Consider the following 21,164-nt stretch of genomic DNA (forward strand, 5'->3'; position numbering starts at 1 on the left):
AGATGTGCAGTACCGGGCTGTGCCCAGCATCACAAGACTGAGCAGCTCCGGAACTGAGCATTTCTGGCTGCCTGCTGCCACCACCGGCATAGAGAACAGCTGATTGGCGGGGGTGCCGGTTATCGGACCCTGGCCGATCGGACATTAATAACCTATATAGAGGAAACACAATCAACGTTAAAGTAGTGGACAAACTAAGTACCGTATTTTTAGGTTTATAAGACACAACAGATTATAAGATGCACTCCAAATTCAGAGGAAAAAAAGATTATTAAAAAAAAAAATTGGGTCAGTCTTACAATCCAGTGGTGTCTTACTGGGAGCGGGTGGCAGTTGTTGTGGAGTGTGATCACAGGAGGCAGGGACAGTGATGGAATAGGGCGATACTGCGTGGGCTGTGCCGGAGCAGCGGGCGCTGTGCAGACGCATCGGGCGCTGTGCCGAAGCAGCGGGCTGAGGGAACTGTGCTGTGGCTACGGGCGCGTGCACAGATTTCAGCTCAAGATCTCATCTGCGCACGCACTGCCTCCGGCACATTGCTCTCCCAGCAGCAGACTTAAGGAAAATGGAGCCCGGAGGTGTCACGTGCCCAAATGGGATCTTCAGCCGAGAGCTCCACCTGTGCACGTGCTGACTCTGGGCACCATTATTTTGAATTCTGCACCACCAATATTTTCAGGATAGTGCCCGTAGGCACAACACAGCAAAGTGCCCTCGGTCGGCGGCCCTAGCACAGCATACCACCCGCGGCATTGCTCCTGCAACCCCTCTTCACCATTCCCAGTAAGCAACATTCAGATTATAAGATGCACCCCACATTTTCCTCCCAAATTTGTGGGAGGAAAAGTGTATCTTATAATCCAAAAGCTTCTCTTGGCAGGTAAAATATGCTTGTGTTTTTTGCGTGGGTTTTTATGTGTTTTCTTTCCCATTCATTTGAATGGGTGAAAAACAATACAAAGTGAAATCTGATACGATGCAGATTTAAAAGTGCTTCAAATCAGCAAGGAAAGAGATAAGTCGCATGTTGGAACCGCATCAAAAATGGGCAGCAAAGTTCAGTGCAGCGGTTGCAGTTCATTATTTCTTGGTTTGCATATAGAAGGCTGGGCGCTGTATTTACACTCCTCCTTCAATATTTGCTTAATAGTTTGTGTTCACACTCCTTCAAAAACTGCACTTTTGTCTGTCGTACAGGCTCAGCTACCATTACTACGTCTAATGCAACAATTCAACCAAATAAGCAAACTTGGAACAAAGCAAGTAACTAAATATGTGTCCTAAACAAAGCAGGTGTCTTGGGTTTTCAGAGACAAGTTTTTGGGTAACTTGAGATTTTAAAAAGAAAAATAGTTGAATGAGACAGGAAGAAAGAACAAGCACAAACAGGTTCTAGACAAATGGGTACGGAACGAAAGTTTATTTCGCTCTACAACAGCAAATATTGCTATTAGGCCTAGCACAAATGGCGAGTAATACTGAGCGAGTACAAGGCGATAAAAAAAACAAAAAACCGCATTCCACTCAGACCAATATTACTCTATGGGGCCGCTCCCATGAGCGATTTTTTTTCTCAGCCCTAATCGGACCGAGAAGACAAATCGCAGCATTCTGCAGGTGAAATGCGATCCTGTTTCACTAACACCCATTCAAGTCTATAAGGGCGATCGAAACTTCGCACTGCACTCGCATTACAGCAGAGTGCAATGCGATTCTCACATCAGCCGGCAATGGAGATAGGGAGATAAATCCCTCCCTCCCCTCCGCAGCTGTGGTCTGATTGCAGTATCAGACCACAGTCGCATGACACTGGCTCCCACTGTGCTGCGAGCATGTGCAGAGTGTCATGCGAGCACTCGCACTAATCCCCGTGTGACCCCAGCCTTACATGTAGTTTGGAACAATCCTTCTACAGGAAATACTGAACATAGCGCAGTATCAAATCTCAACTGTACAACCCAATGGTAGACATATTGAATAGATTGTTAAATCTGTTGTGTTTGCACACTCACCTTTATTTCTCGAATTGATGCCTCTGTATCAACAGATATGGAGGTGTCTCCGCTTCCCCTACGAGAGGACGTCCCACCCAATGAGGCAAGAGTTGCCGCAGATAAACCGGAGACTGGTCGGCCGCTCTGGAACAGAAGGTAAGAAATTGGTAAATGTAATAATTTCAAAGCTCTCACAAAATATTAGATTACAAATTAGTGATGGGCGAATAGTAACTATTCAGGTTCGGATTATTAGTACCGAATCCCAGAGTACTGTTCCGGTATTCGTCACGATTAACGAACCTAATGCAAGTCAATAGGGAACCCGAGCATTTTTCTTTCTGTACTGGAATAGTACTCGGTATTCGGTAAGCATTAACCGAACCCGAATAGTTACTATTCGCCCATCACTAATTATTATTATTAAAAAAAAAAAAGGCCTAAATGGGGTAGGACATTTTTTGTACTGTTCTGACAAATATTTAGAAGAAAAGAAATTTAGCCAACTTATTATAATATACTTATCAGAAGTTCTGAGCTTTTGTTCATTATTAAAAGCCATGCTCCCTGGTTAAAGGGAAACGGTCACCAGGTTTTTGCCACCTAATCTGAGAGCAGAATAATGTAGAGACAGAGACCCTGATTCCAGCAAGGTGTCACTTACTGAGCTGCTTAGTGTAGTGTTGATAAAATGACTGATTAATCAGCAGTAGCTTATTACAGGACTACTTGGCGTGCTGCGAGGTAGTCCAGCATATTCCATGAGCTCTGTATAACTGCTAGATTTGCAGCAGAGAAAACATTGATTTTATCAAAATGACAGCAAACAGCTCAGTAAGTGACATCGCTGGAATCAGTGTCTCTGTCCCTATATTATGCTGCTCTCAGATCGGGGAGCAAAAACCTGGTGACAGATTCCCTTTAAGACAAGCCTTAACCCCTATCTAACTCTTATTTTATGGTAGATTCATGTAATCAGAGCAAAAAATGCAATACCTTTTCTACAAAGTCTTTGTCGGACCTTTCTTCAACCTGTAATGTTGAAAAAAAGAAAAAAAAATTAAACTCTGGACAGCAAGTGGTCAATCCGGGGTCCATTAGTTTAGCAGTAACATGTACTGTGAAACGTGGAGCAGGTTCTGAATTTCCATTTGCCATTAGCGGCTGGGTACTTCACACAAATGATGGAAGTGTTAGAAATCTTATACAGATGAACAATCCGCTGGCGCACAATGCACGTCGTGCCCGCACACTCACTCTGCCTACTGAAGGAACACACACATCCTCCAGATGACTGAGTGGGCACTGGAGGACCCACGACAAAATAACGGAGGTCCTGTGGGTTCTGAAGACTGATCACAGAGTAAATGTGTGAGGTACTGTTATACTGAAAGCAGTAACACTCAGAGATGCAAGCGCACCCAGCAAGAGACAGACACAACTAGCATCGTGGATAGCCCAGGACCTTTATGGTTCAGCTCATGCATGTCACATTTAGGTTTTTGTTTGTTTTTCTTTTTTTATAAACTAGAATTATTCACAGATCTCTACAATTATAAAACACAGAATGCAAAAAATAAAGTTCAATATGACATAACATAATGGAGTATACAAGTTTAGCAAAACTGTGCCATTGTTGAAATTAAAGGGAGCCGGTCACAAGGAAAAATACTATTAACCTGCAGATATGGGGTTAATCTATAGGTTAAAAGGGAACCTGTCACCAGATTTGGGGCCTATAAGCTGCGGCCACCACCAGTGGGATCTTATATGCAGCATTCTAACATGCCGTATATAAGAGCCCAGGCCGGGGGTATAACATAAACACTTTATAATACTAACCTAAAAGGTTGATGCAGTTAGGGTTGGAGTTGGGTTATTTGGGCGTCTCTGTTCTCCAGCGCCTCCTCTTTCGGCCATCTTTGTTGTCCTTTTTCTGAAGCTGGGGTGCATGACGCATCCTACGTCATCCACACTTGCCGGCATTCAGGTCCTGAGCAGGGCAGATCAAAGTATTGTAGAACGCCTGCGCAGGACCAGCGAGTGTGTATGACGTAGCCGCGTCATGCACTCAGGCTTCAGATAGAGGACGAAGATGGCCAAAAGAGGAGGTACCGGAGAACGGAGACGTCCATACGGCCCAACTCCACCATAGCGACCGTTAAGGTAACTATTATAAAGTGATTTTTACGATCTACACAGCGGCCTGGGCTCTTATATACAGCATGTTAGACTGCTGTATATAAAAGCCCACTGATGGTGGTGGCCGCAGCTTATAGGCCCCAAATCTGGTGACAGGTTGCCTTTAATAGCATTCTAAGCCTGTATGGTGCCTGCACACTAAACCCCACTGCCAGGAGGAAAAGAACTTTGATACTCCTGGCAGCGTTCCGGTTTCAGTCACAGGGCAGTGTTGGCAAGGGTTCAGTTACCACTCTGTGTATGGAGAACGGCAGCTGTAACCATCCCCTGCATGGACTGACAGCTTCCTCTAATACACAGCGGCTCTCAGTCAGTGTGGGGGGCGCCGTTACAGTCGCTGTTTTTCATACACAGAGAGGTGACTGAACCCAAGCCGGTGCCTGAACACAGTGGTGAGATGATTAAAGTTCTTTTCCTCCCAGCGGTGGGGTTTAATGTGCAGGTACCGGACAGGTTTAAAATGCTATTACCTGCAGATTAACCCCATAACTGCAGGTTAATAGCATTTTTTACGTCACATTTTTCCTTTAGGGAGGTTTTGTCAGAAGGTTTTGCTATGTAATCTGAGAGGAACATAATGTAGGAGCAGAGACCCTGATTCCAGCAATATGTCACGTATTAGGCTATGTACCCATGGGAGCTCGCACCTGAGGATATATCCACAGGTATGTCCGCAGCAGCTCCCTGGAATCCGCAGCTGTACATAGATGTGGGATTCCAGCGAAATAGCTGCGGTAAATCTGCGGACATTCATGCGATTTACCTGCGGAAGTCCTGGTCATTATCTTCATAGTAGAGTGCCGGGATTTCCGCAGGTAATTCCGCAGGAATAATTGACATGCAGTTACGTGCGGCTGCGGGACATCTGCAGCATATTCCGCAGCCGCACATGCCGCAGCATGGACACAGACACTTCCCATGTCCCATAGGATAACATGGGAACTGTCTGTACTCGCTAAAACCTGCGGACTTATCTAGAAAATCCAGATAAATCCGCAGGTTTTCCACGGCAAAATCCGCGGGTACAGAGTCCTGTGGGCACATAGCCTTAAGCTGTGTTGTGCCTTTTCAATAGTGTTTTATCAGCAGGAGATTATCATTACAGCACAAGCCGCCCTTGTTTCTCCTAGTGCAACCCTGCCCCCAGCATTGATTTGCAGCTCTGTAACACACTGTACTTAAACTATACTTTGTACAAAAAAAAAAAAAGCTGACAATCAATGCTGTGAATGGGTTATACACAGCTCAATAACTGAGCTCTGCAGCAGAGAAAACTGATTGTATCATGACCCCTATCCAGTAAACTAATACATTGCTGGAATCAGAGTCTCTGTCCCTACATCATGGTGTTGTCAAATGACATAGCAAAAACCTGTTGACATATTCCCTTTAAGGTAAACAGAATGTAGTACAAACTTTTGTAGAAAAAAGCATTAAAGAAAGACAAAGGAGAGAGTAAGAGCAGTCCTCACCACCGGGCTGGCACGGGCAGAGCTGGCACGAGAAGAGGCACGAGACCCAGAGCCCAGGTAACAACTGTACTCAGAGGGCTTCCATAGTCATGAAGCAGAGAAAGGTAAAGAAAAGAACATTAGCGTGACAGTGAAAAAGAAACAGCAATAGGAGAATGATAAAATATAGACTAGTGAATAGGAATATGGAGCTCCACGAAAGGATGAGTGAGAATCTGTGGAAGGCACAAGGTGGGGACCCGTCACACAGTACAAGGTATGGAGACGGCCAATCAGCCTGTTCTCTACTCACAGATCTGCTAAGCGCCTCCTAAGGCTGCTTTCACACTACGTTTTTTTAACATGCGTCCTGGACGTTTTTTTAACGCAAAAACGGATCCAGTGCAAATGCGTTTTCATTTCAATGCATTTGCAATGGACTCGCGTCAACATGCGTTCACATGCCTTTGCGTGCGTTATAGTGAGGATCCAGCAACTTGCAGTTTTTTAACTTTTTTCAAAAACGCTACTTGTAGCGTTTTTGAGCTGCGGCCAAATACTGCAAATTGCTGGATCCTGACTATACTGCATGCAAATGCAGGTGAACGCTGGCATGCTGATAGACAGGATCCTGCTTGCTCTACTGAGCATGCCCAGAAACCAGCCTGGTGTGATCAGTCTCTCTCTCCCCCTCCCTCACTCCCCCTCCCGAGAGCTGCGGAGGCTCGTAACCAAGGTAAACATCGGGTAACTTGCTTGGATACCCGATGTTTACCTTGGTTACGTGTGCAGGGAGCCCGGCTCCTAGCAGCTGCAGACGCTCGTAACCAAGGTAAATATCGGGTATCCAAGCAAGTTACCCGATGTTTACCTTGGTTAAGTGTGCAGGGAGCCCGGCTCCTAGCAGCTGCAGACGCTTGTAACCAAGGTAAATATCGGGTATCCAAGCAAGTTACCCGATGTTTACCTTGGTTGCGAGCCTCCGCAGCTGTCAGATGCCGGCTCCCAGTCTGTCACGTTCAGTTCCCCTCACTCCCGATCACATGACTCCCAATGCCCGCCCATAAACTTCAAGTGACAGGATCCTGTAAAATAACACTTGCGTTTGCATGCGTTTTTCTTTGTAAAAACAGGATCCGCTTTTACAGCAAAAAAACGTTCATGACGCATGTTAAAAAAACGTAGTGTGAAAACAGCCTTACAAATAATCAAATGGCCCAAAATCTCCTCAGGAATACACCATGAGGCAGCAGCACTGTGAGCAGAGGATACCGGAAGTACTAAGTGAATAATTAGATTCTCATACGCATAAAATATTTCTGCATTGAGATTGTAATAACGAGGGCGGACATTTTTCTGAAATTATTTTTGGTAAAACTAAAAAGACTATAGGCTTAAGGTACCGTCACACTAAGCAACTTACCAGCGATCCCAACAACGATAGGGATCGCTGGTAAGTTGCTAGGAGGTTGCTGGTGAGCTGTCACACTGCGACGCTCCAGCGATCCCACCAGCAACCTGACCTGGCAGGGATCGCTGGAGCGTGGCTACACGAGTTGCTGGTGAGCTCACCAGCAACCAGTGACCAGCCCCCAGCGCCGCGTGGAAGATGCTGCGCTTGGTAACTAAGGTAAATATCGGTAACCAACCAGATATTTACCTTGGTTACCACTGCACGGAGCTACACGTGCAGAGAGCAGGGAGCAGCGCACACTGAGCGCTGGCTCCCTGCTCTCCTAGTACAGCACACATCGGGTTAATTACGCGATGTGTGCTGCAGCTAAATGTGCAGAGAGCAGGGAGCAGCGCACAATGCTTAGCACTGGCTCCCTGCTCTCCTACTTACAGCACACATCGGGTTAATTACCTGATGTGTGCTGCAGCTACATGTGCACAGAGCAGGGAGCAGCGCACACTGCTTAGCGCTGGCTCCTTGCTCTCCTAGCTGCAGGACACATCAGGTTAATTAACCCGATGTGTCCTGCAGCTAGCTACATGTGCACAGAGCAGGAGCCGGCAGCACAGGCAGTGAGAGAGGCTGGTATCGAAGGTAAATATCGGGTAACCAAGGACAGGGCTTCTTGGTTACCCGATGTTTACATTGGTTACCAGCCTCTGCAGAAGCCAGCTCCCTGCTCACTGCACATTTAGTTGTTGCTGTCTCGCTGTCACACACAGCGATCTGTGCTTCACAGCAGGACAGCAACAACTAAAAAATGGCCCAGGACATTCAGCAACAACCAACGACCTCACAGCAGGGGCCAGGTTGTTGCTGGATGTCACACACAGCAACATCGCTAGCAACGTCACAAAAGTTGTTCGTTAGCAGCGATGTTGCTAGCGATGTTGCTTAGTGTGACGGGGCCTTTAGTCCCTCTTTTAACAGCAGGATTACGTTAATCTTCGATGGCGCATGCACATAATGCTCGGAGACAAACGAATACCTACAGTTCATTAAAACAGTATTTAAAACCTGATGAGAAGCTTCTGATCAATTCTGAAATTGTCCCATTTGCAGATGGCCGCTGTCACACAGAACATGTGCAACTTGTATCAAACACATGAATGAAATTACGTGGTTTTACATTGCAGGATTTGCTGTTTTACATCACATTTTCTTTTTATTTTGATTAATCACAGCAGGTTAGAAGTGTGAGGTTTATACCATACAGCCCCTTTTTATTTCCACTCACATAGAACAGCTTTTAAAGTAAGACGTGCGCCAAAACTTCACCATTTTATTAAATATAAATATATATATATATATATACACACACACACATACATACATATATCTATCTTTGTCTATATACATATTATACACAGTGGAACCTTGGATTAAAAGTAACTTGGTTTGAGAGCGTTTTGCAAGACAAGGAAAGCTTTGTAAAAATGTGTAACTTGGTTTAAGAGCAATGCTTTGCAATAAGAGCAAATACCGTGTACACTTCCGGTTCCATCCTTTCTGGAGGTAACTTTCTGTACACAGTATACCATTGTACAGTACAGTATATACTATATAGCACGTCTATAAATTTGCATTTGTGGATATAATACTGTACTTTCTTATGGATTACAAGAAATGTGCTGCACTGGTTCTGTATTTCTCACACACCAACAATTCTATTGTAAGCTAACATGCAGTTTAATTTGCTTTATATGTTTTTTACTGTACAGTATTTTGCATTCGTGTACTGTAATAATTTTATATGAATACAGTACATTATATTGTATTGCTGTAATAGGTTTTTATAAATACAGTAAAAATGTTTGGGCTGTGGAACGAATTGTCTGCATTTCAATTATTTCCTATGGGAAAATTCACTTTGATATAAGAGCAACTTGGTTTAAGAGCACACTCCCAGATCCAATTATGCTCATAATCCAAAGTTCCACTGTATATTATATTTATAATATCTATCTATCTATCTATCTATCTATCTATCTATCTATATATATATATATATATATATATATATGTATCTCATATACTGATTATTGTAAAGGAAGAGCATCATCAACTAGGAAAATAATCTCACAGGTCGTGAACTTGATGATCTCCGGCTACTGCTGGTGACACCCTCATCATACAGAGATCCCTATCAGCAAGAAGACAGAAAGCAGACAGTCAGCTGGGGACAGCCGGAGAAAGAAACAAAAAGGGCAGTTATGTGAGATAATGTAACCAAATAAAAAAGTAAAGGCAAGTGGAGGACTGAGAAGTGACCCACCCGCTGTGATCTGGAAGGTAGAGAGTTGCAGTTCAATAGTGATGGCTGGAAAAGAGGATGAAAGTGTGAGCAAACAGAAGAGAAATGCTTTGTCTTTGTATCAATGATTGACAAGATGAGCTCCAATATAAATGTAGGCATGACGCTATATCATACATATTACAGCAGGTTTTTATGCTCGAAGCTCCCTGAAAGTATACACAACTAGATGAAGACGTCCCATACAATCAGTCATATATTATCAGGTATGTGCAATTATAATGTAGGCTGCAAACAGGGTACATCTAAAGAATATTGTATCCATCTGGCACCTAACAGGCCAACTAATTGGTTCTAAATGGAGCGCATAAGCTCAAATAATGCTGGAGACCTCAGTCAGGTGGGTATATTGTATGTACCCTGTTCGTGTTCAGTCTGCGAGATACATACTGAACACAAAGCACCAGAAGAGCCCTGAGCCGTAGGTTCTGTGCACCTCCTCATAAAGGAGTCTGCCCTCTGTAGTCACACTCCCTTCCATCTGTCCTCCCTTTAGTGGCCAAGGACGTTTTTTCATTTTAGTGCTTTTTCTTCTTTCTCCCATGGTTCCAAGAGTCTTTTTTTTTGGGGTGGGGTGGGGGGGGAGAGGGGAACGATGTAGCCATATGAGGGATTGTTTTTTATGGGACAAATTATACTTTTTAATTATTATTAATAATAATAATTAATTATTATAATTTTCTGCAACCTGTGACTTCATAATTTTCATTCCGTAGGAGCTATATAAACACATGTTTTTTCCACCCTAAGATGAAGTCTTGTTCATACAATTTTGGGGTATGTATGGAATTTTGTTTGCTTTTTATTGGGTTTTTTTTTGTTGCAGCAAGCCCCCCAAAAATGGTTATACTGGTAATCAATTTTCTTTTTTTTCTTTTTGAAGTTTAACATATTACTTAAACAACTTGATATTTTCAGGCATCAGACTTTGTTTTTGGGACACAACAATACCAAACGTGTATTTTTGTCAATGACTTAATTTTTGAAGGGGGAAAAGAGAGTGAACTATACACAAACTAGTCCACATCAGTTTTCAAAAATGCATCCTAAGCTACTTTCACACATCCGGTTTGAGCGGTGCGGCTCAAGCCGGCTGTGAAACCTATGCAACAGATGCGTCGAAAACACCGCATCCTTTGCATAAGTTTTTACATGCGGCCAGTCCGTTTTTTTCCGGTTGCAGCATGCTACTGAGCATGCGCAGTGGAAGAAACCGCATGCGGCGGCCGGATGCGTTTTTTTCCGCATCACGCCGCATCCGGCGGCCATAGGCATGCATTGAAAAATGCACCGCAGCGGCCGGATGCGGCGCGATGCGGTTTTTTTTGGCGGAGCAAAAAACGTTGCAGGCAACGTTCCATCCGGCCGCGGCATCGGCTAAATCTGCCACATGCGTCAAAAACGGACCGAACGCAAGCCCATGCGGCACAATACGGCACTAATGTAAGTCTATGCAAAAAAAACTGCAACCGGCGGCAAAAAAAACGGTTGCGGCTTTTCTGCAGAGCGCCGTATTGTGCCGCAGAGCAAAAACCGGATGTGTTAAAGTAGCCTAAGGGAAGTCTGGGGTGTAGGGGGGTGCTATGGCAATGGGAGTCGGTATGCCCGAAACATCAATACAACATTAAAAAAAGCAAGCTCAGCTCCTGAGTCCACATCATACTTTGCTTAATGACCAATTATGAAAAAAGACATCATTGGTCAATAAGTCAGTCAATGGTTCTAAGAAAATGAGGGGGTGGGGGGTGACGAGAAAAACAGAGAACTCTCAGACCAGAGCTACTCCTCTATACTCCTCAGTGCGTCCCCCTACGGTGACCTAACCTAAGCATCTGGGCGTTATATGAGTGCTACAATCAATGGCGGCTGATCGTCTGCAGTGTTCACTATTTGATGGAGGGGAAGAAACAATAAAGCACTCATTTGACAACCACCAGATGCTGATGCCAGGAGACCAGCAGAGGACAGCTGAAATAGGATAAGTAGTGTCAGTCCAGGGGCAGAGCATCAACAGTACAATGTGGAATTTACTGAATGTGTAATAGCTAAATTATAGGACAGATGAAGGGAGAAGCACTATAGGGTTAAATAATTTATTAATCTGGTTTAAAGGTTACTGAATCCATGAACTAGAAAAGTTATATATAGATCCTCCAACATGGCAAATTGCATCACACCTGAAAAATGGACTCATCTAGTAGCAGATTACATGATTTGGCATATTCCCGCTCAGATAGGAAATACAATAACTATGCACAGGTCAACCAGAGAGGAAAGGAACAGACCCGATTTCCGTTGAGTGTGGACTGCTGCGGTGACTTGGCTGTGAGTGGAGCATTGGCCAGGCTGAGGTCAGAGTAATACGCGCTCTGTACAGGGGAGACAGGAAGAACATGAGAGATACAAGCTGTCTGCAGACACAGGGTAACCCTACACAGCCCAGCACAGGGACATTCCTGTATGCAGCTACCATTCATCTCTACTGTCTGGAAGGAAATGACAAGAATGGGAAACCTTATTGTGCCGCTAATGACATTAGCAGATTTTCTATTACTTACTAAACATACATAGCCCCATTAACATTCAGTGCATGTAGGATGTGCCTGAATGCGGAGCCTCAGAGAGGGACTGGGATTTAGGCCGAGTAGGAAAAAAAATAAAACTTTTTACACTAGGTTCATATCTGTATTGGAGGCAACATCACAGATTGTCACTTTTACTGGAAACAATAGTGCTATGCTATTTTTTTTCTCAAAAAATTGCAGATATTCTAATGGAAATCTGATAGACCCAATTATAAGTCAATGGGGTCCCTCTGACTCTGAAGGGCTCAGTCAAGTGAGCGGTATACCTGCTGATACAGACCAAAATAACATTTCATAAAGCGGATGTAGCGGAGCCTTATACAGGTAATGTTCAAACATCATCTTATGAGTATAAGGAAAAGACTGTTCACACTGTGGAATTCAGGAGATGGAGATATCGGACTACTGAGGGCTACATGGATAGCATGCATAAGGGCTGACTGTCCTACTGAGGGCTACATGGATAGCATGCATAAGGGCTGACTGTCCTACTGAGGGCTACATGGATAGCATGCATAAGGGCTGACTGTCCTACTGATGGCTACATGGATAGCATGCATAAGGGCTGACTGTCCTACTGATGGCTACATGGATAGCATCCATAAGGGCTGACTGTCCTACTGAGGGCTACATGGATAGCATGCATAAGGGCTGACTGTCCTACTGATGGCTACATGGATAGCATGCATAAGGGCTGACTGTCCTACTGATGGCTACATGGATAGCATGCATAAGGGCTGACTGTCCTACTGAGGGCTACATGGATAGCATGCATAAGGGCTGACTGTCCTACTGAGGGCTACATGGATAGCATCCATAAGGGCTGACTGTCCTACTGATGGCTACATGGATAGCATGCATAAGGGCTGACTGTCCTACTGAGGGCTACATGGATAGCATGCATAAGGGCTGACTGTCCTACTGAGGGCTACATGGATAGCATCCATAAGGGCTGACTGTCCTACTGAGGGCTACATGGATAGCATCCATAAGGGCTGACTGTCCTACTGAGGGCTACATGGATAGCATGCATAAGGGTTGACTGTCCTACTGAGGGCTACATGGATAGCATCCATAAGGGCTGACTGTCCTACTGATGGCTACATGGATAGCATGCATAAGGGCTGACGATCCTACTGAGGGCTACATGGATCTTCCCCTGATGAAGATTTTGGCTACTACAAAAACATATCGAAACGTACGTAGGGTGTTTTCCTAGGGTTTCCTGCTGTGACCGGCTATGGATATTGTTTCCTTCATACGGGTGCTGTGCACCAATACTCTATACTGTATGTATCATGTTTAATCCTTGGTGTCATGGGCCTCTATCTAAGTATGATGTGATTACTTGACTGAGATTGATTTGCACTTAATAGCCCATTGACACTGGGTTCTTGGATGTGTTACTGCCAATGTCCGGTCCAGAGATGTTTTAAGTGCTTTTAAGATGTCCACTTCATGTCTCTAATAAAATCTGTCACTTTTTGCACTTTAAAAACGCTCATTCTCTTGCCTTATTATGCTATTGAGTTTGTGCTATAAGTGGGGAGTTAGTGGTGCCCATACCCACTATTACCCTTAGGCTATGTGCGCACGTTGCGTACAGTTCACTGCAGAAATTTCTGCAGCGATCTGAAGAGCACATGTGCGCTTTAAATCGCTGCAGAAATGTCCGTAGTGAAGCCGATTCCATGCGCTCTGCCTGCAGCTCCTGCCATAGACAGAGCAGGAGCTGCCGGCAAAGCGCACGGAAGAAGTGACATGTCACTTCTTTTTGCGCAGCGCTTCGGCAGTAGCCGAAGCGCTGCGCTCTAAAACGCCACGTGCGCACGGCCCCTGCACAATCTCCATAGACTGTGCAGGGGACGCAGGACGCATGCAGTTACGCTGCGCTACAAAGCGCAGCATAACTGCATGTATTTACGCAACGTGCGCACATAGCCTTATACGGTGTTACGGAGCATAGTATTTATTTATGAATAGCATCCATAAGGGCTGAGGGTCCGCCATTTATCAGTCTCAGCACTACAATAAATTTCATGTATAAATAGAATTGCAGATATCATGTGAACTGAACTCTAACAAAGGCTTTTGTGATGTGACAAATTAAGGGCCCAATCGAACACAGATCAGCAAATTAACACAGATCATTATATAATGCAATATATGAGTAAATGTATTCTACAGTAAGGGTCATAAAGTACATTATATTGGAGCAAAAAGCATGCTGACCATCAGGATCAATAGGAATAATGACAGATCAACCCAACCTTTGAAAAGGAAATGGACACCTTCAAGGGAAAGTTATTTTTGCAGAAATTGTACTTATCGATCTGAAATTGCCCTTTTTTAAAAATAAAACCATGGGCAGCGTGAGATTGTTCTCACTTTTTCAATGTGAGAGCGGACGCAAAAGGATTGTAGGATCAAGTGCTGCATTCAACCCAGAAGTTCGGACCTGACTTTGCTCTAAAGTCAGAAACGTTTGGGGGGCATTAGAGCCACATCTGCAAGGTTTTAGTACTGGATTATATTTAGAAAAATACTCAAGTCTGGGGGCTCCCTATTGTTTTATTAAGGGGAGTCTGTCATTAACTATTAAGCCCTTCATATAGGAGACTTAGCCACTATAAAAATTATCCTAGAACTGTACATTTTGTTACATGCTTCCTCAATTACAATAATATGTCCCTCCTGATGTGGTGATTGGCAGTGCTTACAAATGCTGTTTAATTTTAAACCCCAAACTGACACTAGAACAGCCGAGTGTGCGCACGCATGCAGCGTCAGTGTGTAAAGGAGTGGGGTTTTCTTCTTACCCCTCTCCTATGAGTAGCACCCCTGAGGCTTCAGTCGCCATAGAGGTACTGCACCTCATCCAGAGGTGTGGTATTCCATCCTGGGTAAGAAGGAGGTCAACACTGGTTCACACAGAAGCACGACAACCAGGCTCAGAAACACCTGATCAGACATGGCAAGGGCGTGATTATACCCGAAGCCAGGCTGGGGGGGATAGAGTCTTAGGAGTAGGAACACAATAGTTCAAGTGGTAAACCAGTGTGAAGTGTGAAGTTGGAGAGTGAGGAGCAGTGGAGGAGCGAAAACCTGAGGCCTGGAGCTGGTGCAGCTCGGCCCGGGTACAGACAGAAAGGGTCCTAGAGACCACGGGAGTTAATTTTCTGTGGCCTTGTTCCACATATAATCTACGGGTGGAAGGACTAGGTCGCAACACAGGAACTGGTCCCTAGGCTAGGGGAGTATAACCTATGGGCTCCGCTAGCAAAACCAGCGGCTGAGGTGACTTCAAGCACCGCATCCACAACCGCACATGAATTTACTGGAAGGTGACCCAAAAAAAACAAGGGATAGAGCTTCATGCCACCCAACAGGGTTCACGGGCACTGGCACAGGGTTTAGTGAGCGAGGGAGCAAAGCAGGAGGGCAAAACAAGCGAAGAGACGACCAGGGAAGCTACACTTAAGAAAGGTGCACCGGACTCTACCTCCGAAATACCAGGGATCAGCTGGAGCCCATCACAGCAAACCCCTAGCACTCCAAAGGCAGTCACTGGCATGTCATGTTACCCTGGAATCTGCTACAGTGAGTAAAAACCTTAAAACTGCAGCCCTATGTCGCTCCGTTATTCGTCTGCGCCCGCCCACCATCATAGACTACTACCACCCCTATCCACCCTGGGGCCCAGCTCTACCTGTGGAGAGCTACACCATGTAAGCCGCGTCATCATCTACCCCGGGGAGAAACATCCCACAGCGGCGGCACTTAACTTTCTGCATACCACAGGTGTTGTCACGAATAAAAACGGTCATCATCCCCTTCATATTTACTAATACGACACTGCTGGGGTCACAGAGCCGGGCCACACCACTGCGGCGCCCCACGAGCAGAACCGCTGCCCGGTACAAAGTCACCACACGGCCCCGGCGCGGGTGTGTCATAGGTATAGCAGCCGCTTGCTGCACACAGGATTAAGCAGCAACATGTGGACACTATACACAGGAGAATGAGAGGAGAGTGTGCATTCACCGATATTGTGCATGGTCTCATCTTTCTCTCATTAGGTCAGCATTGGCTATTGCTGCTTTACGATCCTGTGTGCAGCGAATAGCTGCTATACACAAGAGAGGGAGAGGAGAACTCTGTAGCTGCACACACTGAGGCCTCCTTCACATAGTGTGTCTGGTACGTGTGACGTCTGTTTTCACACGTACCAGAGACACGGACACACGTAGAGCCATTAAAATCAATAGGTCTGCACACATGTTTGACTTTTGACCTAGTCCGCATGTCTCTATGGAGAACACTCATGTCTGTGTGGTCCACATAGTGACATGTCCATTTTCTGCCGACAGCACGGGTGTCACCCAGACCGCACACTGATGTGATTCGTACGACATCAGTGCGACATGTACTGAAGAAAAAACAGGTCACGTAAAAATGAAGAATTTTTATACATACCTGTCTCCAGTGCTGCTGTCTCTGCCTATGATGTTACTTCAGGGCCTGCTCATTATTGCTCATGAATATTCACTGCACTGACTGTGGACCTGGAAGTAACAGCAGCACAGGAGACAGCAGCACTGGGGACAGGTAAGTATACCAGCTCATGCTGTCCGTGTGCTATCCGCATGTTACAGGGACAGCACACGTAAAACGCACGCACACACACACACACACACACACACACACACACACACACACACACACACGTACCTTCACCATGGACCATGCAAAATGTTAGTTTTTGCACGGATGTGTGAAGGTGGCCTGACCGTGTTTATGTGTGTGTGGAACTGCTGTGCTCGGTCTCCGAAGTCAGTATGTGCTGGCCTGTGGAATTAGATCAGGAGTTGCTCTGAAGCAAACATTGCCAATCACCATGAAGGAATGCACAAGGATTGTGATTGAGGGGGTGGAAAGGGGCACCAAGCCTTTGGCCATGCCAAGGGTGCACTGACGCCCCACATTTACATGTGTAATAAAACTGTTTTTTTTCTTAAACACAGTTAGAAAAACCTACAGTACAGTACTAGTAAGAGTCTTATAGTAAGTCCACTTATATGAAGGTCTGAATAGTTCAATTTCCGTTTTGTGGTTACACATTCTCTGTAAATAAGTGGTAGCCCCAGATTGGTGATAAGTACTCTTTAAATGCAGTATTTGGGCTAAAAAATAATCTTTATCTAAAATCTGTTTATGTTTAATTAAACATGATATATGGTGTGCTTCCCATAGTCTGCTTTCTATGTTTCTAATTTTTAAGCACGGTACCTTCTTCAGAGCACCTCTGTCCTGATTTATGAGCACATGACAGTTAAAGGGAAACAATCTGAAGGATTTTTGTATATAACCTAAAGCCAGTTCTATACTGGCACTAACAGGCTGATTCTATACATTATACTCAAACTGACTCTGTTCATATAATCAATATATTTAGAAATAAAGGCTATGTGCCAAAAAGATTTGCAAAAATTACAAAATATTTTTTATTTTTAGGACAATGCGACATAGGAACACACAGTAAAGTGCAAAAAGTGAGATTTAAAAACAATGTACACAAGCACAAAAAACAGGGCAGCCGTGCGTGTCAGGATTACATGTGCGACAAGGTCTCAACTGCATTATCAATGTAGTTAATGAGAGACCAGAAGTGGTCAGGATGGAAAGCTGCATAGTTGCATGGTTTTTATATGGATAGTCTCAATATAACCAGCCTGGTCACTAAGGGTCTCACATAGTTAAATCAGATAGTGATTGCAGGATAATACAAAAAGACATGCAATGACAGTTGTAATAAGAATATAACATGCAATGTAGTAAAACTAGACGTTATAGTGATATACTGTTAATAGCCTAAATGGCATTTTTATATTACTATAATGCAGTGGCAGATAGTAAGAGAGAGTTAACAACTGTATATATACACCAGTATAGTTACCTGTGTAATAACAGCTAGAATTTTATAATTAACTGTTATAGGTATTTTCATAGAAAACAGTATACACATAAGTCAGTCAACTTTCACCAAATGTAACATTACATCCTAGTGCACTATCCAGAGACCATATCATGAAATGGCAGGAATTATAATGACAGCGGTAGATGTAAAAAGGTTAAAGCTACATGCTTGAGGGAAAGAAACCGCTGCAAGGAGATGCCAGTAACCCACCAAAAGACCACCTGACTGTACACGCTGCCCTGCACCTCAACACGTGTTTCGCTTCCGCTTCATCGGGAGGTGCCGGGAGGTGATTCTATACATACCTTTAGTGGTCAGCTCGGATGTTTAGGTTTTGAAACCCAAGAAAGTAAAGTTTATAAAATCGGCAGCTTCTTGAGTGACAGCAGCTGAGGAGCAGATAATATCTAGGGGAGATTCATAGTTACCCCCTCCTCCTGTTAGAATTAGCATAAGTATTATACAATTTATTTAACTTTTCACTACCAGGATGTGGTGAGGTCATACCCATGTGACCAGAAGGAGCGGGGCCTCAGCAAACAGCAAAATGTTGCTTTCGGCATCCAGCTTTGTTGGGTGAGGTCCCGCCCCTTCTGGTCACATGGGTATGACCTCACCACAGGTCCTGGTAGTGAAAAGTTAAATCGATTGTATAATAATTATGCTAATTCTAAAAGAGGGAGGGGATAAGTATGAATACCTCCCAAGATATTATCTGATCCTCAGCTGCTGTCACTCAAGAAGCTGCCGATTTTATAAACTTTACTTTCTTGGGTTTCAAATCCTAAACATCCAAGCTGACCACTAATGGTATGTAGAGAATCAGCCTCATAGTGCCAGTATAGCACTGGCTTTAGGTTATGTATGACAATCCTGGTGATTGGTTCCCTTTAAGCTGAACTTTGTGGTCATACCTCAGGGAGTGGAGCTCAGAAAAAGAGTAATAAAAGCTATAACCTTTCACATCAGAAGCAGTGAAGGCTGCTTTCACACTACGTTTATTAAACATGCGTCCTGAACGTTGATTTAACGCAAAAACGGATCCAGTGCAAATGCGTTTTCATTTCAATGCATTTGCAATGGACTTGCGTTAACATGCGTTCACCTGCGTTTGCATACGTTATAGTGAGGATCCAGCGACTTGCAGTTTTTTAACATCTTTCAAAAACGCTACATGTAACGTTTTTGAGCTGCGTCCAAATACTACAAATCGCTGGATCCTGACTAAACAGCACGCAAACGCATGTGAACGCTGACATGCTGATAGACAGGATCCTGCTTGCTCTACTGAGCATGCCCAGAACCAGTCTCGCGTGATCAGTCCCTCTCTCTCCTCCCTCTCTCTCTGTCTCTCCCCCTCCCTCTCCCCCACCTGAGAGCTGCGGACACTCGTAACCAACGTAAATATCGGGTAACCACTTATCTTAGTTACCCGATGTTTACGTTGGTTACGTGTGCAGGGAGCCCGGCTCCTAGCAGCTGCAGACGCTCGTAACCAAAAGGAAATATCGGGTATCCAAGCAAGTATACCCGATGTTTACCTTGGTTACGAACCTCCGCAGTTGTAAGAAGCCGGCTCCCAGTCTGGCACGTTTAGTTCCCCTCACTCCCGATCACATGACTCCAATGCCCGCCCCTAAACATCCAGTGACAGGATCCTGCAAAGTAACACATGCGTTTGCATGCGTTTTTTGCTGTAAAAGCAGGATCCGCTTTTGCAGCAAAAAAACGTTCAGGACGCATGTTAAAAAGACGTAGTGTGAAAGCAGCCTTACTGACGGATTCTCACAACTCATTCTGCAGCCTTGTTCTATCTACGCTGTATATTGCTGGACAAGCTTCCCCCCTCGTATATATTCTCAATAATCAAAGTCAATAATGTAATACACAACAGAATTTACACATGCAAATCCACTACATATACACCCTGTGGGGTCATACCTGCTAGGTGAAACACACGAATTATCTAGGTCTACTATGGTACATTAGCCAATATAAAAGGCTTACAGTTTATGCAGTGATTGCAGACATGCAAAAAGACGGTACAAGAGCTTGAAATGTGTCTAATAAAGGACCCATGAGCTCATGAACAGAAACGCCCTTTCCCTATAAGCACCGACAGTGTTGGGTGTATAGCAGAATACGTCAGTGTCTCCTGTGGATCTTGTAGGTCAGTAACAGCTGGAGCAGAAGGATGACCGGTCCACGATACTGGACTCGTACCAGCATTTCAGATTATTACAGCTCCATGCATAGAGTATTCATCAAAATTACAAGCAGGGTATTAATAATATTGGTATCTAACCTACACCCTATGGTGCTACAAATCTATAACGGCTCAGATCACTGTATATAATAAGGTCAATGGTCATTACGAAGCATTATTATTGTCAGTTTACGACAAAAAGGATCGCACAAACATATTAATGGTATTTTAGGTCAGCACACATAGGCCATCTGTTAGGGGTATGCAGTTCCCATGCACAAGCTCCACACACAGTGCCAGATAAACACCGAGCACTGAACCAACCATTGCCTCATCCCTGGGGGCTTCCCGGGAGGACGGGATTGTATCTCCACTGCCTGTTGAGCTCTGAAGGGAAAGCAAAAACACCACAACTCAAATCATCCGCCACATGGAGCCACTGCCACAGTGTGACAGAGACCGAGGCCATCAGTTACTCCTGAATTGACAGGTCATTTGTTTTTCGCCATTTTTGGATATCACCATTATTAATGTAGCTGAACATATGTCCAGCCTGTCTGGCTGCCACATGCAGTCTTCAGCTTTCCACTGACCCTGCTGTATTTCCTATACTGAGTGGCTCCAAGCAATTCATCCTCGTAACCATTGGTCTGTTAGAAAGAGAGAAAGAAGGGCTGAGTGATATGAATGCTGGCCTGTCACACAATACACACCTGCACAAGGCAAAACAAGCGAGCATGCCAAAATACTTGACTACGAGGCAATGGGTGACGTAACTAAACCCACGTGACAGTGTCAAGTGATCATGATAGGTGTGACAATTCTGACAACCTCCCGTAAGAGCACAAGCAAAGAGCAAGCATAATCATCATGTAATGCTCCACTGTGGTTAGTAAAACAGTGCTTCTATAGTTCTCATACATTCATATGAAGAGTCAGAGACTGCACTAAACGAGGTCAATTCTAATTGTTCTGCTTA

The 21,164-nt window shown here is 44.5% G+C and overlaps 1 protein-coding gene across 15 annotated transcripts in view; it reads right to left on the reverse strand.

The window, feature by feature from the left end:
- Window positions 1–21,164, reverse strand: part of LRRFIP1 (LRR binding FLII interacting protein 1) — a 193,995-nt gene that overhangs the window by 44,428 nt on the left and 128,403 nt on the right. For 7 of the 15 annotated variants that reach the window (XM_075317511.1, XM_075317501.1, XM_075317502.1 and 4 more), the window contains 8 exons: window positions 20,779–20,835; window positions 20,510–20,572; window positions 11,703–11,786; window positions 9,379–9,423; window positions 9,187–9,246; window positions 5,669–5,746; window positions 2,991–3,026; window positions 2,013–2,138 (listed from right to left, as the gene is read on the reverse strand). In XM_075317511.1, coding sequence (XP_075173626.1) covers window positions 2,013–2,138; window positions 2,991–3,026; window positions 5,669–5,746; window positions 9,187–9,246; window positions 9,379–9,423; window positions 11,703–11,786; window positions 20,510–20,572; window positions 20,779–20,835 — 549 coding nt within the window. The remainder of the gene's footprint in view (window positions 1–2,012; window positions 2,139–2,990; window positions 3,027–5,668; window positions 5,747–9,186; window positions 9,247–9,378; window positions 9,424–11,702; window positions 11,787–20,509; window positions 20,573–20,778; window positions 20,836–21,164) is intronic. The other 8 variants (XM_075317509.1, XM_075317507.1, XM_075317506.1 and 5 more) reach the window with 3 other exon arrangements.

This window comes from Anomaloglossus baeobatrachus, chromosome 7 (assembly GCF_048569485.1).
Source record: "Anomaloglossus baeobatrachus isolate aAnoBae1 chromosome 7, aAnoBae1.hap1, whole genome shotgun sequence".
In the NCBI taxonomy this organism is placed as follows: domain Eukaryota; kingdom Metazoa; phylum Chordata; class Amphibia; order Anura; family Aromobatidae; genus Anomaloglossus; species Anomaloglossus baeobatrachus.